General features: G+C 39.2%; 1 protein-coding gene across 1 annotated transcript in view; it reads left to right on the forward strand.

The window, feature by feature from the left end:
- ZFAT (zinc finger and AT-hook domain containing) overlaps positions 1-11,332 on the forward strand; it is a 66,516-nt gene extending 55,184 nt beyond the window's left edge. The window contains exon 15 of the mRNA XM_084212199.1: positions 10,302-11,332. Coding sequence (XP_084068325.1) covers positions 10,302-10,541 — 240 coding nt within the window. The 3' untranslated portion in view covers positions 10,542-11,332. The remainder of the gene's footprint in view (positions 1-10,301) is intronic.
- Positions 11,333-25,417: the final 14,085 nt, after the last annotated feature.

The following is a 25,417-nucleotide window of genomic DNA, read 5'->3' on the forward strand; positions in this document are numbered from 1 at the left end:
AGAAGTGTGAAGTTCATGGTCTGTGAAGTACTTGGATAAAACCTAAGCTTGCTGCCCAAATGTCACAAAAACAAGGCAGAATTTGAAGTCAGAGCATTTTCAGATGTTCCTTTGCAATACTTAACAGGTATTTTGACTAGAAACTATGTAAGAGTTCAGGGCTTTTTTTGTAGAATAACATACCCAAACTTGAAAACTAAATTCAGTCACTAAAGAAAAGAGACAGTATCGTCCAATTATGAGCAAGTTCCAAAAATCCTTTTATAGTACAGCCACCACCAACGTGCATGGTGTGCTATAGAGATGACCTGTTTAGGGGTTGAATGCAGTATTAGTAATTGATGTTTGTCAATAATTTTTAAATTAGTTCTTCCCTAAAGAAATTCATCTTTTGAGGCTGTTGTAGAAAAGGTATAGGAGTGAGTGGCTGCTGAAGGAGAGCTGCCTAGAGAATGTTTTGATATCTGAATGTTAAACTTTAAATATACAGGTATTAACTCCTATCAAAATCTGACTCATCATAAAATCTATTGATTTCCTTGTTGGACCCTCTGAATTTATTGGTAACTTTTTCTAAGTAAATATTTTATTCCAAATTAATTTTCTTCTTTACTTTTCAATCCATATTTCAAGCCTTTTGAGTTTGCAGACTGCTAAGCCTTAATCATTTTTTCCCTGTATACATCAGTGGTTCTCAGCAATATCAAACTCTTACAAGCACCACTCCTGAATTGAATGAAATATTGAATTTTCAGAGCACAGAATCTCTTTGTTACTTTTCTTTTTATGCCCCCTATCCCCTCTCTTTAGAATCTTCTACGTTTTTAAAATTTTTCTTTTAATTTTACTCTTTTCTTTGTTCTTTTATTTTTCTATAGAAATTGTTTTTATATCATAGTCTGGCCTGTTATACAGCTGTAGTTACTTTCCAGCTCTTTTCTTCCCACTGGAAAATTGCTCCAGAGTTTCAGGCACACCCAATTTTAATCTGAGGGAAAGAAGTCTTTCAATGTTATTAGCTTGACTTTAATCTTCCCCTATTAGAAACTGCCAGGTTTTTTCTTCAATGCTGAGTTGCTTTCTGTGGGACATCCCTCATTTGTAGCTATGACTTGGTTGGGTTTTAATTATCATAGGTTCCTAATTGATAACCTTGAAGTGACCTTTAGATATGTTCATATTTCACTTTCCTATTGGAAATGTATTCCACACTTTCTTCTGTGACCTTCAGCTTCTCTTGTGGATTGTGAGACAAAGAATTCATTCAGGGTGTCAGCAATCTATCAACATCATCTGTCACTGAATTTCCACTCCTGCTCTTTAATGGCCTCACAGAGTCCTTGCTTAGCACCTTGGATCCATTTTTTCTTTCCTTAACATTTATTGTAGTTGTCCTGATTTTTATGCTGTTTGTTTTTTTCTTTTTCTCTAAGGACATGCACTACCCATTTCTTAGATCAGTTCTTACTTTCAAATCTCATTTTTAGCTAGCCCTTGCAAGTTTCCTTCATATTTCTCTACTTGCACCAAGAAATTTCTTCTAATTCTAAACTACTAGAATTTTTCAAAAGAATTTTTTTTTCTTTTTGCTGTAAATGTTACACTATAGTGTTCTATTTTAGTCTCCTCTTTCCTCCCTGGAAATTTATTTCTCCCACGGCTGTCCTTGTCCTTACTTTTAACTCATAAAATTCCCATCTACACTTTATCCTTAAAATCTTGTAGAAATCCAGCTGTATCTCTCAGTAATGCTGCTAAGCTCGTGCTTTAGCACTGCCCTAACATGTGTGCTCACATACCTCCAGTGTGCTGTGCTTGTAGAGCTTCAGGGTAATGCAAGAATTCTGCCTCCAGAAGCAAACTCTGTATTTATCCCTAAGTCCTTTTCAGCATCTTGGAAGGTATGTGGTGTATTAATTAGGTCTAACTGGTGTAATTTTAAAATTGTTTTCTACTAGGTCACAGGACATAAAGAATACCCTGTTTGAGGGGTTCTCCTGTTAAATTATTGTTCTGCTGGTAGTCTTACTGCAAGTACACTAAATTATAAATACACATTATACTGGAGGTGAAATCAAGATCAGATTGTCCTTCACAGTTCCTGAATTGCATGTCTAGAACAAAACTTCAGTTCTGACTTAGGAAACTTTATATTTCTTGTTTATATGAATGATTATATTAAAGAAAAGGCTTTGACAATGCAACAGTAACCAATTCCAGACAGAATTGGGATTCAACTTATGATTTTCAACCCCAAAAATGCAAAGTTAGCCCTGCTTAGCTTGGATTATGTTTGGTAAATAGGAATCATTGTTGGCTCTGTTAGTGTCACGTGTATGAGACCTTTCCAAGGTTTTGTCTGGAGCCTGAAATGATTTTATCTTAATTTTGCCTGTGAGTCAGTATACTAATCTGTTATCAAAGTTTTTTTTTTCTAATTTGGGATAAATCCAGTTGTGTGAGCTCTGAAAAAATGCAGCTGCTAAGGAGTGTAATATAAATATCTCAACAAATGCCTGAGGAAAAAAAAGCTAGTAATGTGAAGTTTTACCAATATGATCTGGGACTGACAAAAGTCCCCTTTGGAGGTTTGATCACAGCATGGCAGGAGAAGTCCATCCTTGTTCAGTTACTAGGGATCCACTCTGGGTCTCTCTGTAAAAGAGCTGATGAAGAGATTTCTTCGTGGCAGGACATTTGAGTTGTTCTGCTCCGCTTAAAGACAAAAAAGGCAGCAAGGTGGGGAAAAGAAGAGAGGACAGAGTGCTGTGTTTGAAGAACAGCTAGGAAAGAGGCTAATAAATGCTTAGAAAAGACAGGGAATACTCTTCATAGTGGGTGGTAAATACAGGCAAGAGTCTGGGGAGAAAGGAGTTTGGTGGGAACAGCACATGGGAAGGTGAAGGGACTGCAAGGGTGAAACAGGACACTTCCCTTTCTGCACATTCAACTCTCTGTGTCCTGTTACAGATGTACTTTTGCCTTTGTGCCTTAGGGTGGAGATTGATTCATTTGTTTTTTTGTTTATTTTGCTAGAAGAGGCTGTTCAATCCATTATTTATAGGGCTGGACTATTTTCCTGGCTTACATGCCAAGCATAAGCAGTCAGGCCAGTATCACACACACCCTTGATTTACAGTCTCTGCAGTCTGTGTTCAAAGACTGGTTTTTCACACACAATCTGTGTGTTAACTTGAATAGAGATAGTGTTTCACTACAAACTGCCTTGATGTTTAGTTGTTCCTTTCAGTTAGAATGTACATCAGACAAGGATATTAATTGTTCCATTAAAAAGTTTCTTCCAAGTTAAATATGTGTTTGATTTAAATATTGAGTTTCTTGTGAGGAAACATCACCCTCAAAAATGAACAGCCCTAATATGTTATTTTTTGCAGAGGAGATTCTCTCAGTGTGTAGTACTGTAAGAACCTCTCCAAGGAAAGAATATTCAAAGTGCATATATTCTTGGTTTCACAATATATGAAGAATATCCTTAAAAGCTTAGTTCAGGAATCCCTCACTGCATTGACCAGAACATCAGAAGTGTTTCCTCTTCTTGGTCTGTGTCCATGAGCCCATTTCTCTTCTAGTTGTTGCTCTTCCATTTCCAGTGTTTGTAGCAGGAATGTTCAATGGCAGCAAGATGCTACCTGATTTAATTAATTTATTTTTTCATAAATACAGTTATTTTCTTCTATCAGATCTCCTTGACACAAAGAGTAGGAAGCATGTAGAGATCTCTGTCCAAATATGAGTTTTTATTTTTGCATCAAATTACTGCTACCGAGCAGTAGAATTTTGGATTGCAAACCAAAGGTTTACACTGGTATGCACTGTTGTACCCAGTTAAATTTAGTTGCATGTTATCTTTTTTTTTCAGGGTTTTCCTCATTTAGATAGTGATGGACAAATTTGCTGGTAATTTGTTTTTTCTTAGGCCTGTGATACTGCACTGGGTTTGTGTGCTCTGGAACCATCACTTATAGCTCACTCTGAAGATGGCTGAGAAGTTTGTGTTAATCACTAGTTATTATTATTAACCACTAAGATGATTATATCAGCCTTTCTGCACAGTTGTTCATCAGAAGTCCACTTTATTTCTCAACTCTCTGGGATGTCTTTCCTATTTTTCAAGTCAGAGGACTGATTTCCTCCTCAGGAACATTGCTGGGCCTTGCCTGCAGATGAATACCTAAATGGTGCCAATTTGTTCTGAATGATGACTCCTCTATGGTTTCCCATTTCAACCTTTTAGCTAGAATGGTTGCCCAAGCCATTATTATTTTATGCTTCAGTTAACTCTGATAATCTTTTTTTCTGACATTCACAGTTTATGTTCTATCCCTTTTGTATTCTTTCAGAAAAAAACCTCAAAGATTGCTTTCTCTCCTCTTCCTGTCATTGCCTTCTCTTATCCTGTTTACTTGGTGTTCCTTTTTATGCCACATCAAACAAAATCTTGGTTTTCTTTCCTGAATTTTTTACTCCTTTCTGACTTAGAGCCCCATTTCTCATTAGCTGTAAAGATTTTTTCTCCTACCTTTGCTCAGTCCATGAAGATTTAGTCGCTTATTACTTTTTTTAAACAAATTTCTAATGCCATCTTCCATATTGTGCTTAGTTGTGTGGATTATTAATGATGAGCAATTTCTAAATCATTGTCTTCTCTCAATTACTTGTCAAAAATATGATGGCAGCAATTATCTGTGAATAGGTTGTTGTATTTTGACACCAATGCCTGGCACACTGAACTACCACTGTCTCATTTATGTTTTACTCTCTCACCTCCCTTTTTCTAGGTTTGCTTACTTTGTCTTATTTTATGCTGAAATGATACTGAAATTATAAGGCCTTTGGGGCATGAACTGCTCTTTTCATGTAGCATAGCTGATACAATCCAGGTCCTGATCCAAAGCACTACATAAATATTAACAATAAAGTGCAGTAGTTGGCTGCTGAATTCTCTTTGTTTTCCTTCCACTCAGAAAGATGAGACAGGACTGACATTTTTACTACTTCTGTAGACTGAAGTGAAAGGTTAAATCTATTTCTGAAAAGGATAGTAACCTTTTTTTAACTTAGACATAATGTGTTCTGGAGAATAAGTATATCAGCTATTACAATAACTAAACAGATCTCTATCAGAAGATAACCAAAAAATATTGGATTTCCGTGTGTTTCACCCTTTATTTTAGTTGCTTTTATCCTTTTATTCTGTGATCTCTTCAGGCTCCAGTAAAAACCTACCATGGTAAGTCACTTTCTTCAAAGTGACAGCAGTAGGAAGGCAGAGCAAAGATTATACATCAGCTCAAAGCAGATCACAGAAAAGAATTTTATAACATAGCACATCTTCAAAAGTAAATACCTATTATTAGCATGGCTGTCACATCAGAGGCTGCTGAACATTGTGCTTCAGCAGCACACCCTGTATTTCAGTCTGCTGGGATTGGTCCTGATGTGATGATGGGTGCTGGTGGTAATCTAGAAAATCTGCCGGTACAGGGAGTTATGTACATGTTGATTGTCAATTTTGAAGTTGCTTTAGAACACAGAGCAGTCTGATGCTTCCTGTGGCAGTAACAGCAATGGAAAGTTTTAAATGGGGCAGATGGGGCTGAGGCCCTGTTTCCTCAGCCTTTGAGGAGTTCTCATCTCTGTCATGTACAGATAAAATCTCGGTCAAGATCACAGTCCTCTTCGAGCACCTAAAACAATGGCAGTGTTGCCATTCTGCCTCAAAAGGAGGAGGGGTGATCCAGCATTTTGCCAGATGAGGGCCATGTCCAGCCACAATCCCTCTGTTGGGATATATTCAACCAGCTAATTGCTATAACTTTTAAAAAATCTGCAACAACAGTATAAAGATTTGTTTGTCCCCTTGCTGTTTTTATTTTATGCAAAGCACTTCTTTCATACTCAAGACTCTTATTATTCCAAAACCATTAACCATTATGCACCAGATTGTCTTTGTTTTGTAGCTCATTATAGAGATTCAAATGATCAAATTACAGTGTTTTCTCTCTGTCTTTTTCACACAATATAACTGTATGTAAACCAGAACTGAGAAAGAGATGAAATTATTCAAATGATGCTGAACAAAGCTTAGAGGCACCAATGTAAGCTGACACATCACATATCCAGGTGTTCTCTGTGATCTAAAATGCTTTCATTTTAATCCTTTCTGCAGATATTTTGTATACTTTCTTACTAATGTTTTATGATATAAATAGGAGCATCTGCAGCCTAGTGTAAGATTTTGAAAATCTGAAAGATCTCTGTGATTAACTTTTCTGCTTCATGGTGAACTGAAAAGCAGCATTCAATCTGAAATCAAGAGAGAGATTCCAATGAGGATTTGCGGACAGGCCCAGCAAAACTGTTTTGAGCACAATGGACCTGAAACTCCTGCTGACTTCAAGTAAAATTGAAGATATAACAGTATTTCACAAAATGAGCTCTAGAGTAATGAAAAGGCTTTAGCGCCTTACTGCAAATATTTTTTCCTACTCCTTTTCAGGAAAGGAAAGAAGTATGTTTTCCTTAATGGCTTGAATTCATTTATTTCAAATTTAAAAATACTTTCTTGTTTTGAGAGAAAGGGATTCCTCTAAGAGAGACTCATTTGTAATGAATACTTCCCTGTATTTGGATGGTCCTTGGATATGTAAATTAAAAACATTTGGAATTTAGAGATGTTGAGCTTCTTATGAAAACATGGTGGTGAAAGTCCCATTGGCTTTTGCGAGAGACGGATTTAGTTAATAAAGAATATTTATGCAGGTACTGACTCGATTTAATGTGCCAGCTGTGTGTGGCTTCAGCTCCTTGCTGGCATTCTTTAATGAAGGATAAGCAGACAGATGCTTTTCAGCTGACTCTCAAATGGAAAAGAGGTCTTGGATGCTGCTCTTCAAAAGATTTCAGAAGCCAATAAAGAGAATTGAGTGTGGTGACTTTGTTCATTCAGATGGCAGCTGTCCCACTGTTTCATCAATTTGAGGGATGTAAATTAACATTTTGAGATTATTCCCTGTGGAACAATCTAATAGGAACCAAGCAGAAGCATGTAAACATTGAACTGATTTGAAATGTAAATATCCCAAATAATGTGGTGATTTGTCAAACTAAAAGGATTACAGATAGCTGTCCAAAAAAGATACTGGAAACTAGAAACACCAGAAATAAAGGCATTAGTTTTCTTTACCCTGCATGACAAGGGTAATAAACCCACATCGATAAAGTCAGGTAGGGAGTTTAAATTAACTTTCTTTATTGGCCATTTTCATTTCAAAAGGATATAAAACTGAGTAAGTGTTAGATTGCTGCTATTGAATTGAATGAGATTCTGCTTTCATTTCATTTTGTGTCAACTGTGCTTTATTTGTTTTCCTCTCTTCATTATTTATGTACATTCACAAAGCTATATTTAAAATTACTTATGGGTTTTGGTTTAGAGTGACAACAATGAGATCCATCTCATACTGTGTTGTGCCTTCTTGAAGCTCTTAGCAAATGTAGTGTAATTTTTCTGGCCTGAGGCATGTTGTCAGAGGGGTTATGTGTAGTGCACTAAAACAAGAGGGATTAGTGTATATTGCATAATTATAGGGCCACATTTTAGACACCCCTATTTCTGTATTTGTTTGAGCATCTCTAGCATCAAGGGCTGTAATTGTGAGCTGATTCATAACAAGCTGTGAGATTCTAATTATCTGACATTTTTAACTGCAGCTTCCTATCTGAATTCAATGATGATTAGACTTTTCATGGCCTGTTGCAATATTCATTAGTAGATCTTGTGTATGTCCTTAACTTGCACAGAGCTGACAGTGGAGCAAGTACCCTCAGGAAAGAGGAGAGGACAGTTATGAAAAGGGAGTTTGGGATAAGAATTCACTAAAGCTCAGTTACTTTCAGTAGGATTTAGGGTTTCTTTAATAATTAAAAAATAAAAAAAGGGTGCATTAGGAGCAGCAAGACACAAGTTTACAGTTCTGTGGGTTTTTTTTCATTATTTAGCTCCTTGCTTTTCAAAGAGAGGCTCAAGCTTCCATTAGTGAGGGGTGAAAGGGCCTTTAAAAAGAGCAAGTGATTTTTGACAGATAGGGAAAGGACAAGGGGGGTTGTTTATAAACTCAAAAAGGAGAAACTTAGATTAGATGTTAGGAAGAAATTCTTTACTCAGAGGGTAGTGAGACATGGGAACAGATTGCCCAGAGAAGCTGTGGATGCCGCATCCCTGGGAGTGTTCGAGGCCAGGCTGGACAGGCCTGGTGGGAGGTGACCCTGCCCGTGGCAGAGGGGATGGAACTAGATCAACTCCAAGTTCCCTGTCAATCCAAACCATTCTGAGTCTATTACTCCCTGATTCTATGATACCTGCATTTTGAGACAACATAAATTGTTCTTTCTGAAGGGGGTTGCAAATTTTACTGTGTCAAGAAAAACATCCAGCATCATCTGCTTGTGTAGGGCGTTGAGCTTGAGCTTCAGCAGGAGCTGTTTAAAGTATATTTCAGATAAAACACTCAGATATGTTTGATAAAAGAAACAGAATGTGAAAAGGACTTCATTTCACTCCTGCACTTTTTATCCCCATGAACTGAATCCTGTGCAATGAAGCCAGAGTGGGCATTGGTGAGTACGACTGTGTTGTTGCACTAAGGTCAGTGACAATGGCCAGATTCCCTTTAGATGTTAAATCTTTCACCAGATAAAATCCACATATATTTCCTTAGTATATTACAGCCATACTGACTTGGGCCCTCTAAATAATTTAACACCTGGACATACTTGTTATTGTTCAAGAAAAAGCTAGCATAGCCTTATTAGTTGAGTGAAAGTTCAGAGTGCTGTGAAGTCCTAAAGGGCTTGTGAATCTCTGAAATCTTCTTCTGACAGGTATTTTAAACACGAAATAGAAAAGTCAGAAGCAAAGTCACTGTATAACAAAGAAAATGGCTGCTTAGGGAAAAAGAATGAGAAAAGAGCATCAGGAAAACGAACATATAGAGCCTGTTTTTCTCTTTGCTGGTCTCTAAAGGGACCAAACAGATCCTTGGAATCTCCATTGTGGCTCTTCCCTTCTGTTCCCACTCCCCTCTTAAACAGCATTAATGATCTTAATTATATTTACTTGAATTTGATTGTGCTAATGCTGTTTACTTTTGAGCCAGCTTCTAACTAAAAAAAAATTAGCCCTTTCTAACTTCTGTAACTTAGATTCCACGCTTCATAGAATCTACCATGTTTGACCTCTTCTTTCTAAGATCACTTAAGAGTTCAGTGCTGCAGGAGCACACTGTGCTACAGCAAACAGAACCATGGATTCCTAGAATGGTTTGGATTGGAAAGGACTGTAAAGATCATCTCATTCCAACCTTCCTGCCATGGGAAGGCACTTTCCCCTAACAAATGCTTTTGCATATGTCCTCCATACTGAAAAATTGCTGTTCCATTCCCTCCTTAAAAGTAGATTATTTTATCACTAACACTTCAGAGAATTTCTTCCACATCACTTACAGTTTCCTGATTTATTTATACTTTTCTGGAGTACTTTGCATAGGAATTTTATATAGGTCTGCTAGAGGATTAAGATTTGGTTTTGCATTCTAGTATGTACTGTATTTCAGTAATTGACAGGCACTTGTATGAATTTGGAATTCAACACCAGATTGTGTTGCTTTTTTCAATTTTGACAAGAAGCAAAATGTTCAGTAAAAAAATCCTTTATTTTCACTTGTTTCTGTCACTCTCCTTTCAATAATGTAAGCATTGCTGCCTCACAAACAGTAGGCCTCAGGAACCTATTTCAGTGATATTTATATTTCACATTTTTCTAATAAAATCCCTTAAGGTTTACAGTGAAATTTGCACTTCTAAGAGCAGCCATTGACTAGGGAGAAAGAGAAAGGTGGGTACAGTAGGTGTTTTCTCACATGGTTTTGGATGGGTTCTCAACTCAGTACTACTAGAGGAATTGATTGAGTTCAGATTTATTTAAATAAAAGCAGTTTTGAATGAGTGACTGCTGAGAGATTAAAGCTGTATCTAAAGACCAATGATCCTGAAACTTTGCAGCTCTCTGTGCCCAGAACTGAGATGCTGTGTTGGTGCTTTCAGTATTCTGCCTAGCTACACACTCATTAATCAAAAGTGCTCGCATTTTCTGCAAAACTGATATTTTCTTTCAAAACTGTGTGATTGCTAATTTGTGTGCTGTCTTTCCATTAATCATCACAACACCAGGTACTTCTTGGCAAGGTGAAATTTCTGTAAGCTCTCCACTGTCTCCTCAGGTGAAGGAAGAGGAGCAGTCAGCCAACCACACACTGATGATCCAGGAGACGCTGCAGCAGGCGTCGGTGGAGCTGTCGGAGCAGCATCACCTGGTGGTGTCCTCGGATGAGGTGGAGGGCATCGAGACAGTCACCGTCTATACCCAGGGTGGGGAGGCTTCAGAATTCATTGTGTATGTTCAGGAAGCTGTGCAGCCTGTGGAGGAGCAAGCTGTGGAAGAATCAGTGCAGGAGCTCTAGAGAGCAGCGCTCAAAGGAAACGATTTCTTGTTTTGCCAAAGCCAGAGGTTTGGGGGTTTCTTGTCCCAACCAAAAGCAAGCAAGCTGATGGATTTTCAGTTGATTTGTGAAGTGATCTAACTGGTTGGATTGTATCAGTAACTTAGATGTATTATGTGCAAAATCTTCTCAGACTTTTTTTTTCTAGAAAATGCTTTTAAGGAAAAAGTATTCTTCCCCTTCTAAGAAGATCTCTCACTTGATTCCTGTAAATTTGCACAAATATTGTCTGTTCAGAACTGTGGTATCCCATGATAAAAACCATCTGTAAAGATAGCTATAGAGTGTCTGGAAAAGCCCATACATCCCATGTTATACATGCTTCATATGTTGACTTGGCTGGAAGCAAAGTTGTTTTTTCTGTAATTTAAAAGGGCCTCTTGGCTCTGAGTACATGCTTAGAAAGTGTCTGCAGAGTTGTGGACCTAACCCAAACAAAGGCTCTAGTTTTAATTAGAAACACACCACAGATGGACTGTAGCTTATACCTGTGAGATGATCCTTTGAGTTTGGGAGGTATTTAAAGCCATATGTGATAATTCTGGGTATCAGTAAGATGACTTTTATTTAGCTATTTAATAATGATAACTGTTTCCATCCCACTGAATAAATACCCATCTGGTATTTATAAGGTGAAACCAAAACAGTCAAATCAAGGAAATATTCTTTTGTTTTTAAGAAAAAAAAATATTTAAAAGATTTTTAAATGCTATAAGAGATGTATGTTCATGTTTTAAACAGACATGCTTGTAAATATGACTGTGTGAAAAAATTTGTACAAAAAGCTTAAGTAAATATTGATGAGAATCAAGATATTCTTAATTATGCATGTACATAGTTCCAGATTTTTCTTCATGAATTTTGAATTGTTTCTGGTTTAATATTTTTAAATTTGAGCTATAAAAATTATTAATAAATAAAAAATTGTCTAATGTTTTCTTCTAATGCTTCAATTTCTTAAGTGTTGGTTTCCCTTTTGTAGCTAATTAAAAAGTGCTGATGTGCATTGGCTCTGCCAAGTTATTCCTCCAGTTAGTAGTCTCTTATCAAGAAAGTACCACCATGAAATAAAGGCAGACCTTTCTATGTGATTTAACTTATTTACAGGTGTTCTGAGTAAAGAAGTGCAAAAAAGCTTTTGACCAAGTGGATGCAATGTAGTGAGTTGGTTGTCAGCATCTTCTGAGTCTGCTGGGTTCTCTTGGTGCTGGGCAAAATCAGAGTGCAAACCTGTAGTGACAGTTTCTCCCTTAGCTGTGGCAATGGGGAGTTTAAATTTGTTAATGGAAAAGAACTGAGAATTCTTTGGCTTCAGTGGCAGCTTTGTTTCCTCTGGTTTCATCCCGAGGGTGCAGCAGGAGCCCCAGGGATGTTGGGTTTGTAGGGTGGAGACCTTGTTGCCATTTTGTGTCACTGACCAGAGCTGGTCACAAGTGTCAGGGTTGGTTCTGTGTATGTTCAGTAAACTTGGCAAAAATGAGCCATGAAATGTTTAGTAATGTTTGTAACGTGATAGAAACTGATGCATCAAATGTAACAGTATGATTAATCTGGATAAGAAACGGTGTTTTTGTAATTACTGGTTGAAATTCAGTGTTTATTTACAAGAGCAGTGCTTTCTGTTATCTAGAAGAGAAGAAAGCAGTCTCAAAAATGTAAAATTTATTGAAGCAGCCCATTTGTTGTACAAACCAAGGAAGAGCCTCTTGATGACATGTGCTAATAGTGGTGAACTTAGTGTAAAACATCTCTGAAAAGGGGACAGAAAAATATTTTTCTATGCATCACTCAAGAATTCTGAAATACATTGTTTCAGATAGACTGAGTAATTCTGTCTGGAAGAGGTGTGGCTGTATTTGGACAAAGTTTTGGGGTTTTATTTGTTTTAATTTTAGTATATCACAGCCATACATACCTATGTAACTTAAGTCTTGATATATCATTGGTGAATTATATCATATTCTCCTATACTAAATCATAAACACTTGAATTTTCTGCTTCCTTTTTTTATTACTATATTTAAAATACTTTTCAATTCAGGTCTTTTTTTCCCCAGCTCTGTCTTCCATGACCTAAACAGCACAAATCATGCTTTTAATGGCATGATTTCCAACAAGATTACAGAAGTGACATTGATGCAATTCAGATTTTCAAAGCATTTCAATCTTTTTAATTCTTCTAAAGTTACACATTTCTTAGTCCACACAGCATCTTAGCACTGCTGTATAGAATATGAACTACAACAATTCAATATTAATAAAGGAAAATTATTTCACATTCCAATAATTTGCTCACAACATGGATACATGCTTTACAAATTAAAAAAAAAAAAAAAAAAAAAACAAGCCAAACCCAAAACACAGGAGAAAACCTCTTGCATCTCAGGAAGGAGCAGTCCTGTTAGCACAGTTAGTAGAAAAGGGAAGAATGTAGCAAAAATCATACTGCAAGATATTCAATTGTTCAAATGATTTAAGATCCAAGTGGGCAGAAAATCTGGTATATGAGGGAATTCAGGACGTGATATTTGGCTTGAATTCTTCACCTGTGAAGGAGTCTGATCACAGAAGGTTCAGTGAAATGTCAATGGAAATGTGGAAATTGATGCAGTAAGGAAGTTTTCCCTTTCTGGTCCTTGTGAAAATCCAACTCCTGGGACAAAAGCACACTGAATGTTTGAGACTGACCACTCAGGGAGAACTCCTTTCCTATGTGCCACCTAATCTCTTATGGAGGTAGAATTACCAACCCATCTTATGCCCTAAAAGACTGCAAGCCTATCTTGTCTTGCCTACAACTAGAGCTGTATTTCTGTATGAGCAGTGAGATTCAGTTGAGGACTCTGCTACTAGTATTCAATAAAAATAAGGTTCATTTTTATTTTGTAATTCTTTTGATCTGTTAATAAGGATGACTGCTATCAGCACTCACAGAGCAGAGCTTTGTGGAACAGATGGTGTGCACAAAGTCATAGTTTATGGGTGGTTATATTTGGGGTTGTGGTTGATGGTTGGATTTCTTTACACCAGATTACCATTTTTGCTATTTGCAGGTACGTTTGAGCTGTATCTAAAAGTTTGAACAGGGAGTGACACGAGCTCATTTGCAGATGGCATCATTAACAAAAGTGTGGCTTGTTTAGGTAATGCTAATCCTGCAGTGAACTGCAGATGTTCTATTCCCTTTTGTGATACAATGACAGTGAGGTTACTGAGTGGTGCTGCACGTGGCTTGACAGCTTCTCAATTTGCATTTCCAGCTTTCCCATCATAGCAGTCATTATTTCCATCAATAGCAGCACTACTCCGTTTGTCTTTTTTCTTCCTCGAAATGAGGGCAACTTTAATCTGAGAAGACTTTCATGTTCACTCAGTCACAGAGATCTATTTTGGCTCATCCTGAGGATCAGATTTGCTATTAGGACATAAACATACAGTATCATTGCCATTCCTTCTCTAGTTCTACCAGGTAAGTGATTAAGGTGATCTTTCATGAGTTCCTGTTCTCAACTTGCCTGTATTGTGCTTTAAGTGATTAAAAACAATGCCACACATTTCAAAGGACAGTGCAAATTACAGATCTCTGATATCTGCCAAACAAAATATTCTGTTCAAGTCCATTGTGTTCCCCACCCCATCAACCTTCAAAATGATTAAAGCAGAGAAAGGACTGTCACGTTTCTTTTTTGATAAACACTGATGGACAAACATGCTGTGTCTGTGATACCAGGTCTGGTCCAATTCCTTGCCATGTGCTCTGGGATGACCCTTCTGGAGCAGAGAGGTTGGACCAGGTGACCCAGTGGGGTGTTTTCCAATCTGTCCCATTCTGAGATTCTATGAAGGGCCTGTGTGTACCCAGATCAGCAATGTTTGAGCTTTTCACCAGAGGGGAAGGAGCAGAGCTCAGTGTGAAACTGGAATAAAATCATCAAGGAAAAGAAATATTAGGTCAAATGACAGAATTAACATCTTGTTGGGAAGATCTATTAGCCTAGAAGGTAATACCTAAAGCTCATCTTGAGTTGCTGTTTTTGAACTGAGTGAAATACAGCCAGACATTGGGCATGAGCCCAGTGGGAAGAACAGGGTAGCTGACCTCAAAGGTTTCTTTGACACCTCAACTTTCTGGGCATTTAATGACAGCAAAAGAGAAAAAAGTGACAAAAGACATTTTTTATATTCAGAACCACAGCTAACAAGGATGCTTGTCAGAGCTCACTCTGAAGGAATTGATGGGATGGGCTTTGATGGGATCTTAAATAAGAGCAAAATCATCACTTACATTTCCTTATTCTCAGGTCACATATTCATAAAAAGTTCAGTGCAAGGCTTGAAGTGAATAGTGGCTGCCAGTAAAGCAGAAAAACAAAATAAATGTCTCTGACAACGCAATAAATGACCTTTATATTACCTATAAAAGTATTTTTTACAGGCTGGTTTGCTAAAGGGGGATAAAGAGAGAAATCACAGTCAATATGTTGCACAGAGCTCTTCCTGGTTTTTGAAATGTTGCAAATTTTCCTGAACAGTGGAAATAACTATCAGCCTAGGTAAATTTCAAGGGATCAAAAAGTCTTCACTGTTTTGGAATGAAAACAAACAATGGGAATTTATAGCGCAAGCCTTTCTTCGGATTTTTCTTCAGTTCAAGGAATGTTATCTTCTGGAAAATAAGGGATCATTTTGTGTTGTGTACCCAAATGAAACACTGTGCAATTGTGTTTTACAGGAACACATAAAGATATATGAGAATGAGACCACAGGAGCTCTGCATTGGTAATATTCTTTATGGGCAAGCAGTGAAATAAGGGACAAAATATCACAGTGGATTACAGAGGCAGTCAATGTTTTTACACTTTGCTCTGGAAATGGTTCCCCTTTTTGATTAGTCTTTATAGCATTTATTTTGCTACTGCCATTTGGAGTGAAAATACTTTCTGGGAGCTGAATTGGCCCAGGGTATTAAAAGTAGAGTACAGAATATTTTAGGGACAGATAGCTTGTTCAAATACATTTTCTGATCATATTAGTCAAATATTCCTTTGAGCTAATGGTGACTGAATGAGTGAGTTCAAATCCAAGATATGATAAAAAGGTCCAAATCAGAAAATCCCTATGCTTTGTGCATACTTCTTACCTCTTGGTCAAAGGCCAATCAGTTTCTCCAGCAGAAACAACCACCCTTCACTTGCCACAGAGTTTGTCTAGACAGTGACATTCTATTTAGAGTTTGGGTTTAGCTATTCAGGTTGTATTTCCAAACCTTAAATGAATTGCACGTGAAGCCTTTTCTATTTGGAGTGTAGTCCTGCTCACCCAGAGATGTTTTCCATTTGTGTTCAGGTCATTCCCCTGGGAATGGGTGTTGACTTGAACTCCTGGGTGGTGCCACAGCACGAGAGCTTTTTACTACCAACTGTAGTACTTACAATTCTTACGGCATTGTTGCGCTCCTTTGTGAGGTCAGAGCACATGAAGCCACAAAAATTATTTACTGAAGTGCTAGAGAAATGTTGTCTATTTTTGAACCTAGAAGTTCACCAGGACTGTGTCATCCTCAGGAGCTGCTCTGTCCATTTGCCAGCGTTGACTCAAAGCTTTGCCAGCAGAATGGGTGTGTTGGGTTTGCTTGGCCAGGTTTTGGTAGCAGGGGTGTGACAATTTGGCTTCTGTGAGAAGCTGCCAGAAACTTCTCCCCATATCTGACAGAGCCAATGCCAGCCAGCTCCAAGACAGACCTACCACTGGCCAGGACTGAGCCCAGCATTGATGGCTGTAATTCCTCTGGAATAACATATTTTATGAGGGGGAAAAGATTGTTTTTTCTGGGATAACATATCTAATAAAGGGGAAACTATTGTGCAGAAAGAATTGCAGGCAGAGTGAGAATATGTAAGAGAAACCTCTCTGAAGCCACTCAGGTCAGTGAAGAAGGAGGGGGAGGAGGTGCTGCAGGTGCCAGAGCTGATATTCCCCTGGTGCAGCCCATGGTGAGGCAGCTGTGTCCCTGCAGCCCCGGGAGGTCCATGGGGATGCAGAGATCCACCTGTAGCCAACATCAGAGCAGGGAGATGCCCAAAGCAGCCTGTGATCCCATGGGAAGCCCTTGCCTAGGGGGTCCTGGCAGGAGCTGTGTCCTTGTGGAGAGAGGAGCCCAGGCTGGAGCAGTCTGGGCAGAGCTGCAGCCCAAGGGTGGAACCTGGGCTGGAGAAGTCCATGGAGGACATTCCCTGTGCTGGAGCTGAGCTGGAGAAGGAAGCAGCAGCAGAGACAAAACAACATGTGATGAACTGACCTCAGCCCCCATTCCCCCCTCAGCCTCCATTCCTGTCCCCCTGTGCCCTGAGGAGGAGGAGGTAGAGCCCAGCAAGGAGGGAGACATGAGGGCAAAGGTGTTTTGTTTTGCTTCTCATTACCCTTAGTAATAAATTCAATTATTTTCCCCAAGTGTGGTCTGTTTTACCTGTGACAGTAAGTGATGAATGATCTCTCCCTGCCTTTATTTCAACTCAGTGACCCTTTTGTTACATTTTCTCTCCCCTGTCCAGCTAGAAAGGGAAGTGACAGAACAGCTTTGGGGGCATGTGGTGTCCAGCCAGGGTCAAACCCGAACAAGAGGTAATGTAGGAGCTTCCTAATTTACCCCAAGGGAACTGGGGCATTAACTTAATCCCTTACACTTCCCTTGAAGCACACTGGGGACTCTCACCCAAGCCTTCTGCTCACAAAACTCTTGGGCAAGCTCAAGGAGCCATCTGGTCATGAGCATTTTGGGGACCTCACTGATATCAACCAATATGGAATTTATGGCTTTGGAAAAGAGCACAACAGTAACAGGATAAAACTCCTTACACTGGTATGGCTAATCCTGGGACTATCCTGATTCTATGTTTTAATTTTGTCCTACTTGAATATATTTTTTTAGAGTAAATTCTTTTTTAGAGTAAATTGTTTCTCTAAATCTGAGTAAATTTATTTTTTCTGGCAAAAGGTCTTTGCTAACATAATGCTCCTGCATTAGAAATGTGGCCCATTGTAGCTCTCTCTGTGAAGGTATGTTTGAACTGAAAACATGGACAAAGCTGTAGATGGTGTACTTCAGCCACTCTCATGCTTTAATTTTCCTGGGTCAGAATTAAAAAGAAAACCAAACCAACAAGCTTACAGAAAATATAAATTTCTATGTAACTTAGCAGAAAATAAAGGGACTGCCACAATGATTATGTTCCAGTTTTTGGGGGTTAGTCTAATGATATTTTTATTTTACTTTATCTGAAGCTGCACCAGAACTTTCAGCTTTCCATGTGATGCTCTTAACTACAGAGCCTCTCCATAGCCTTGTCTGAAGTGAGGAAAACAAGGCAAGCAAGTAAACCTTACACTTTTGTGTAAAGTTGCTGTTATTTTTGAGTAAAGCTAATACTTCTTTAGTCTTACTTAAAACAGGCACTCAGCATGGAATTCAAACCATGGTATTTTATACTTAGTAGGATGGAGGATGCACTATGGTAAAGCTTATTAAGGGTTTAAGGTTTTGTGGAGCTTTTCATTTATTTGGTTTCTTTTTTTTTTTTTTTGTTTTGGTTTGTTTTTGTTTGGTTTTTTGATTGGTTGGTTTGGTATGGTTTTTTAATCATCACCTTAAAAACTGTTACAGAAAAAAGCCAAGTGTAACAGAAATTATGACAAATATTTATAAAAAAATTTTACTATGTCACATTATGGCCTTTTTATTTTACTATTTCTATGTAATAGAATTCAAAATTTAGTCAGTGGTTGTAGTAGGTACTGTAAAATCCAAACAAAAATCCTTGCCTTGAAGGTCTTAATCTCTCTCACCTCCAAGCAGGTGGGATTGATATGAGTTTTTAAAATTTCATGCATGTAAATGGAGAATTAGAGTGGGGGTAGCTGTAAATCTGTGTGACAGCCAAGAGAAGCTGGGTAGCTTCATGTTGTCTTTCCTCTTGGACAAAAAAAGAAAGTTTCAGAAATTCTAGAAACTGATACTTCCTTGGCCGATGAGTGGAAGCACAAAAGGGCAGACATTGGCTGAGTGATGGCAGCATGATTTCAGTTATGCTGTTTTTCAAGCAGTTATGGTGTCGCCATGATATTTTCTGAAAAATCCCTTTGCCAAGATTTTTCTCCTGAGAAGCTGAGAAGCCTCAGAGGAAAAGAAAAACAATAATTATCTGCTGCTGTGGAATGCAACAGGTGCATCTTTGATTGGTCCATGTTGGTTGTTTCTAATTAATGGCCAATCATAAGCAGCTGGCTCAGATTCTCTGAGAGTCACGAGCTTTTGTTATCATCCCTTTCTATTCCTTTCTAGCCTTCTGATGAAAGCCTTTCTTCTATTCTTTCAGTACAGTTTTAATATATAATTTTCTTAATGTAATGTATATCATAAAATAATAAATCAGCCTCCTGAATCATGGAGTCAAGATTCTCAGCTCTTCCCTCATCCTGGGATCCCTGCGAACACCACCACAGTTATGGTTTTGTTTGGTATTTTTCAGCATAGGATTCTGCATGGGACCAGCTTTGAACTGTAGATACACTGATTTTGGGTGTCTTGTCATATAACTACTGTCCAGCCCCTCATGGGAGACTTTCTAGATGCTTTGGCAGGGACCAGTGTGACACCAGGGCAAGCATAAACACAGCTTTCAAAACCATGCACAAGGGATATTTTTGAAAAGTCTGATTTGGTAGTGTTGCAAACTAGAAGTCTGTCTTCAATTAACAATATTATCAACAAAATTCTATATTTATAATTTTCTATAGGAAAGCCACAGGGACTTCTTTCCTCCAGACCACACCTTAAAGCAGAGAAAGTGTTTTGTCTTAGGCTACAAACTGTGGTTTTGACTTTCTTCTCTCTTTCCCCACCCTTGTTCAGCAGCTGTTGAGTCTGTACTTTATGCTTATGTTGGTCCACAAAGAGTTGAGGACACTGAGTACTGTGAGACATCAATAAAGTTTCTAGGCTGGATGTCAGGATGTCCCATGTCACAGCTCAACATGAAGCCAGATTGTCTTTTAATTGCACGTTTCCCAGTTGAGCCCAGATTCATCTGAATTGGACATTCATGCTTTTTCCCTTGTGCTCTATATTCAGAAAAATGCCTTGCCTCTCTCACTCTGCTTTCAGATCCCTCGGTGCTCCTTTGTTATGCTGAATGCCTTGGTTGCTCCATTTTTCTACTGCTGTTCAAGGCAGTTTGCCTTATCCCCATTCTCTGAAATGTAACAGGATTCTGTGTATTAGAGGATTTTTCTTGTTCTAGATCCTGCCTATAAAACAGAAGGCACTAAGGCTGGGATACTGTGTGATTTACTGCAAACCCAAACCATTTCACTTAGCCTGACACCACAAGGGGATATGAATTTGGTTTAAATCACCCTCCCAGTGATTTAGAAGGGTTAGTTAAATACCTGATTTAGACACTAATGATTGAGCCTATGTGAGCTGGCAATTATGCACGCAGTAATTGAATGTGCTTAGGAGCATGTGTCATGGAAATGGGAACCAATGGGATTATATCACTTCTCAGGAGGTTTTGAGATTGAGAGAAACAGCAAGTATGGTTAAAAACAAAATTAGCTGTTCATATGTAGAGATTATAAAGCATCAGCAGACAAACAACAGAACTAATTCTCCTGAGCCAATGGCAGGGAGCTCATTGCCACTAAATGAGCATCCAGCTGCATGTGGATGGAGATGGGAGCTGGGTGGGGAGCACTCCTGACATGGGGGTGGCTGGGGAACTCTTGCAATATCTGGAACAGGAGACGAAGCTGCTGTGAAAACAGATGCACAAGAGTCACTCAGGACTTGCTGAAGAGCTTCACCACCAATCCACAGCATCCAAAGGTCAAGTTTGATTTGCACAAACCAAAGCATTGCCACAACTCTTTGGGCAGGTAATGGCCCATGAAGGTCCCAGCCTACTGTGGTGTGTCTGAGCCAAGAGCCCTTGGGGTTGTGGTGGTGCAGGCAGGAGGGGAGCATTGAAGAAGTCAGTCCAGAGAAAGAGGCATATCCAGGAGTTGTAAAACTTTTGAAAGTTTAAAACTTTCACTTGTAAAATGTGGTATTTTCTGAGACCCTCGTCACAGGGAGGAAATGATGAATCTGACTCTGTGTTCTTAGAAGGCTAATTATTATTTTATGATCTATATTATATTAAAGAATACTATACTAAACTATACTAAAGTATAGAGAAAGGATACAGACAGAAGGCTAAAAGATACTAAAGAAAACTCATGACTCCTTCCAGAGTCCCGACACAGCCTGACTGTGATTGGTCATTAAGTCAAAACAATTCACGTGAAACCAATCAAACGACCACCCGTTGGTGAACAATGTCCAAACCACACTCCAAAGCAGCAAAACACAAGAGAAGCAAATTAGATAATTATTGTTTTCATTTTTCTCTGAGGCTTCTCAGCTTCCCAGGAGAAAATCCTAGACAAAGAAATTTTTCAGAAAATATGATGGTGACATCATGGTGAAAATATGTAGCTGATCCTAGCAAAAACACAGAGCTGCTAATAAAGCATTTCTCGCTAGCTGCAGCTCTCTCTTACATCTGGCTAAACAAAACTCGTGAGGGTGTCCATGACAGAATTGTCTGCTGAGTGCAAATGGAGTCACAATACTCCTGAGTTATCCCTGCCATCCTTTGTCATTCATGGACCTGTTGGAGCAAGTCCACAGAGATGGTCAAGGGGCTGGATCACCTTTTCTATGAAGACAGGCTCAGGGAATTGAGATTGTCCAGCCTGGAAAAGAGAAAGCTCTGTGGAGACCTTCTAGCATGTCCAGGTTCCTAAAGGTGGTACAAGAAAGCTGGAGAGGGACTTTTTAAAAAAACATGGGATGATAGGACAAGGGAGAATAACCTTGAGCTGAAACCTTGAGGGGTTTATATTGGATGCTAGGAAAAAATTCTTCCCTGTGAGGGTGGTGAGGCAATGGCACAGCCTCCCAGAGAAGCTGTGGCTGCCCCATGCCTGGATGTGCTCAAGGCCTGGATGGGGGCTCTGAGCAACCTGGGATTCTGGAAGGTGTCCTTGTCCATAGCAGGAGCATTGGAATTGGATGATCTTTAAGGTCACTTCCAAACCCAAACCAATCTATGATTCTATGAACCTCATTATGTATGGTCTTAAATAAATTGAATATTGTTTTCCTAAATACTTTTTAAATTTTTAGCGTGGAACTAGAACTTCAGTTTATTGTCCCAACTTAAGTTGTTTGGCATTAAAAAAAAAAAAAAAAGCCTGGAAAATGAATTCATCTGTACATTAATATCTTTGTGCATTGGAAGACATCTGGCCACTGTTGTGGTAAAGCCTGAGATGTCACTGAAGTTTTGAAAGAAGGATGTTGCCTTAGTGTAGAGTAAATGTCTGGGTTTTGGGCTTTTTTTTCTAATCTGCATATTAATTACTGTCACACAGCTGATGGAGTGGGCTGCAGCTAGATTCATCCCATTTAAATCAGTTTAATCCTTTGCAAGCTTGCAAAAGTAATTATTCTGCATTCCCATCTAACACTGCAATACAAACTTCAATCTGTTCAGCTCCTGCTCCAGACCCTGGGTGACCTTTCTGCTCATATACCAGCAACACTGACTGGAATTAATTTCTTCTCTCATTGGGATCATTCTTGTATTGATCCATTCTTCATAAAAGATTTGAGATTGAGAGAAACAGCAAGTATGGTTAAAAACAAAATTAGCTGTTCATATGTAGAGATTATAAAGCATCAGCAGACAAACAACAGAACTAATTCTCCTGAGCCAATGGCAGGGAGCTCATTGCCACTAAATGAGCATCCAGCTGCATGTGGATGGAGATGGGAGCTGGGTGGGGAGCACTCCTGACTTTCTTCATAAAAGATGGTAAACTGTTACCTGCTGGACCATTCTTTGAATAATCTCTCTCTCTCTCTAATTTTTGCTTTTATCAGTGTCTTGGTTTGAAAAGACAGGTTTCTGCTAAGGAAGGCAGGAGCCTCTCTTAAAATGGAAAGTGTAAACCCCCTCCTTCCGAATTATTATAATTGTGAAATTAAGGGGCTCTCAGGCAAAGATATGGGAGTAGGAATAACAGTTCTTTATTAGGAAAAATAAAAATGCAGTAATATAAAAACAACACTGATAGAATACAGAGTCAGAACAGGAGCTGACACCCTGTGGGTCAGGGAGGTGGCAGCCATTAAATGGTGGCTGCAGCCTCCTGCAGTGCCAGGTGTGGTTCTGTTGGAGCAGTGATCCTGTAGAAGGGTGCAGTTTTCCTCTGAAGGTCCAGTGGTGGGCCAGGTCTTCCTCTGGGAATCCAATGGAATTTCCCACTGCTCCCCTGGGAATCCAGTGGGAAAAGGCTGCCTGTGGTGTTGCCAATGTCAGATTCTACCCAGGGAGGAATGCTTGGCTCCTCCCTCTGGGCAGAGCTTCTCCTAATAGGATGTTGGAATTTTATCAGTCCTGCAGTGACACTCAATGGCCATTAACAGACAATATCTCCTGGAGAGAGGATGGGTCATGGAGGAGATAAAGAAAAACTGCCCAACAAACAGAAGATAACTGCCCCACCTCTAACAGCTAGCAGTAGAGTACACACCCTGGCCACATCTGGCATTTGCAGCCTAAGACAATCAGCCTCAGAGTTTGGATCGTGCATCCCACGGCATGGCTTTCCTTTCAGCATGGAGACCATATTGCCATTAATTCCTGGCGCTGGGAGTCCAGCAGCCTCTGCTTCTGTTCCCTGTGTTACATTTCTGCCTTGGCAACGAGACATTCTGTGCAGCTTAATTTGTCCTTTGGCTGGATTTTTCTGCTTCATCAGCTTGATTTAATTGACCATCTTGTGAAGTGAACCTGAGGTGGAGCCATTCTGCCGAGGGGAGGGCAGCAGGTTCAGTGGGCACAGCCCCTTTGTGCTGGGGATGCACCAGACATATTCATGTGGCAGAAATCTCTCTTTACAGGCTGCAACTCCACTCTGCTTTAGGATTACACAGTCCACACAGCACTGCAGTGAATCACTTCCTTGTGGATTTAGGGTTCAGATGCTCCCATTTATTCCTATTTTTTAAATTTTTTTTTGCAATATTTGTTTCCACGTCAGAGCTCATTGAGCTGGAGCCTTTCTCCCATGACCGTCATTAACGCAATGATGATAATCACTCATTCTGAGTGTTGCTATTATTTGTTCTGGTTTTCAAGGGATACAGTGAAAGTATCCCTTGATGTGAAACTCACCCATGTTTGCATGACCTTCAGATAGGCAGGGCCTCTTGCAGGGCTGTGACTGTTTCAGGCAAGTGGCCCTGAACTGGAGCTCTGATGACAGCACTCTTGCAGCCTTTCTGCTGGGCACAGGTGGCAGTTTATTTCAATCATTCTACAGAGTTAAACAAGATGTAGAAAACATGCAGCTCTATAAAAGAGGGAATCTCTGAATCACCTTCTCAGGTGATTCAGAGATTAGTACACCTACAGTTTCTAGTGTGTTATTTTATGTGTGTGCTTAATCCTTTTATATAATCCTGCTTACTTGTTAGTCTTTCAAAGACAGATAATTACAGCTTTTTGAACTGATGTGGAATCTCAGACATGTTGTGACTGGTGGGGATTCAACAGTGATACAGACAGGTGAGCAAGATGGAGCTTTTTGCAGCTGCTACATTTAGTTACGTACCTATTTTAAACTAACAGGCACCATTTTATTATACATTATGAAATTACAGAGCGGTGATAGTAATATAATTACCATTATTAAATATTTCTGTAGCTGTACCAATTGAAACCTCAGCTGGAATCTTTCACAGTTATCTGAGAAATTACAGTTCCTGTCCAACCAGAATGCAAGTTGAATTCTGAGGTACCTGCATGGTCCAATAAAGCACCACACCTGTCATGTTTTCTGCCAGAGCTGTCCCAGGTGTTAATGCACTGCAAATAAAGGGCCTGGTGTCTTGGCAACTTGGGAAGGAAAGTGAGGACAGGTCGCAGCTGCCCAACCTTTCACACTCCCCTGGTGGTTTTTGTCTTGTGAATCAACAGCAGCTGAACTTCTCCTGATTTGCATTCTGACAACACCAGGTAATCTCAGATCAAGTTGCTGCTGTGGGCTGGGTTCAGGACTTGTTTCAGGAGCAGCTCAGCTGTTTGTACGGTAGGGGAGGGAGCAGTTTAATGGAGGGTAGTGTCAGCAGCTGCTGTGGCCATGCAAACATGCCACCTCTTCACTTGTAAGGGCTTTACAGGTGTGAAAATGAAAATTTGGCCCCAAAAGGACAAGGTGAAAGGAAAGAGAATTTAGATCCCCCAACACAGTAATTGCTGGATTTATTTATTACTCCCTGAGCTCAAAAATAGTTTTGTTGATAATTTTGGAGGCAAAACTCAGTGCACTTCCCCACCATGGGACTGGAAGAGAGCATCCTAACTGAATATGGAAAAAATGTAACATAAATCAAAATTTCAAGCACTCAAGCAATATATTTCATTCTGTATAAAGAAAAAAAACTTATTTGGCAGCTGCTGCTGATACAAAATGTCAAAGATTATATGTTAATTGACTCTCTAGCTAGGACTTGCTTATTACCTTTCAGTAAGATCTGTGTGCGAGACAAATTGAGCTTTGAGCAATGCATGGAACAGCCGTGAAAGACTTAAATGGGAAAAAACATCATGAGCAAAGGACATTGAAAGTCTGCTGCTGTTTGCTGTTCTGCCTCATTCTTTCTTCCTTTCTACTTTCTAGTAGTTTCAGCCCTGCTGTGGAGTTTTTTAATTAAAATCTCCTCTAAAA

This window comes from Fringilla coelebs (genome assembly GCF_963513975.1).
Source record: "Fringilla coelebs genome assembly, chromosome: 1".
NCBI lineage: Eukaryota > Metazoa > Chordata > Aves > Passeriformes > Fringillidae > Fringilla > Fringilla coelebs.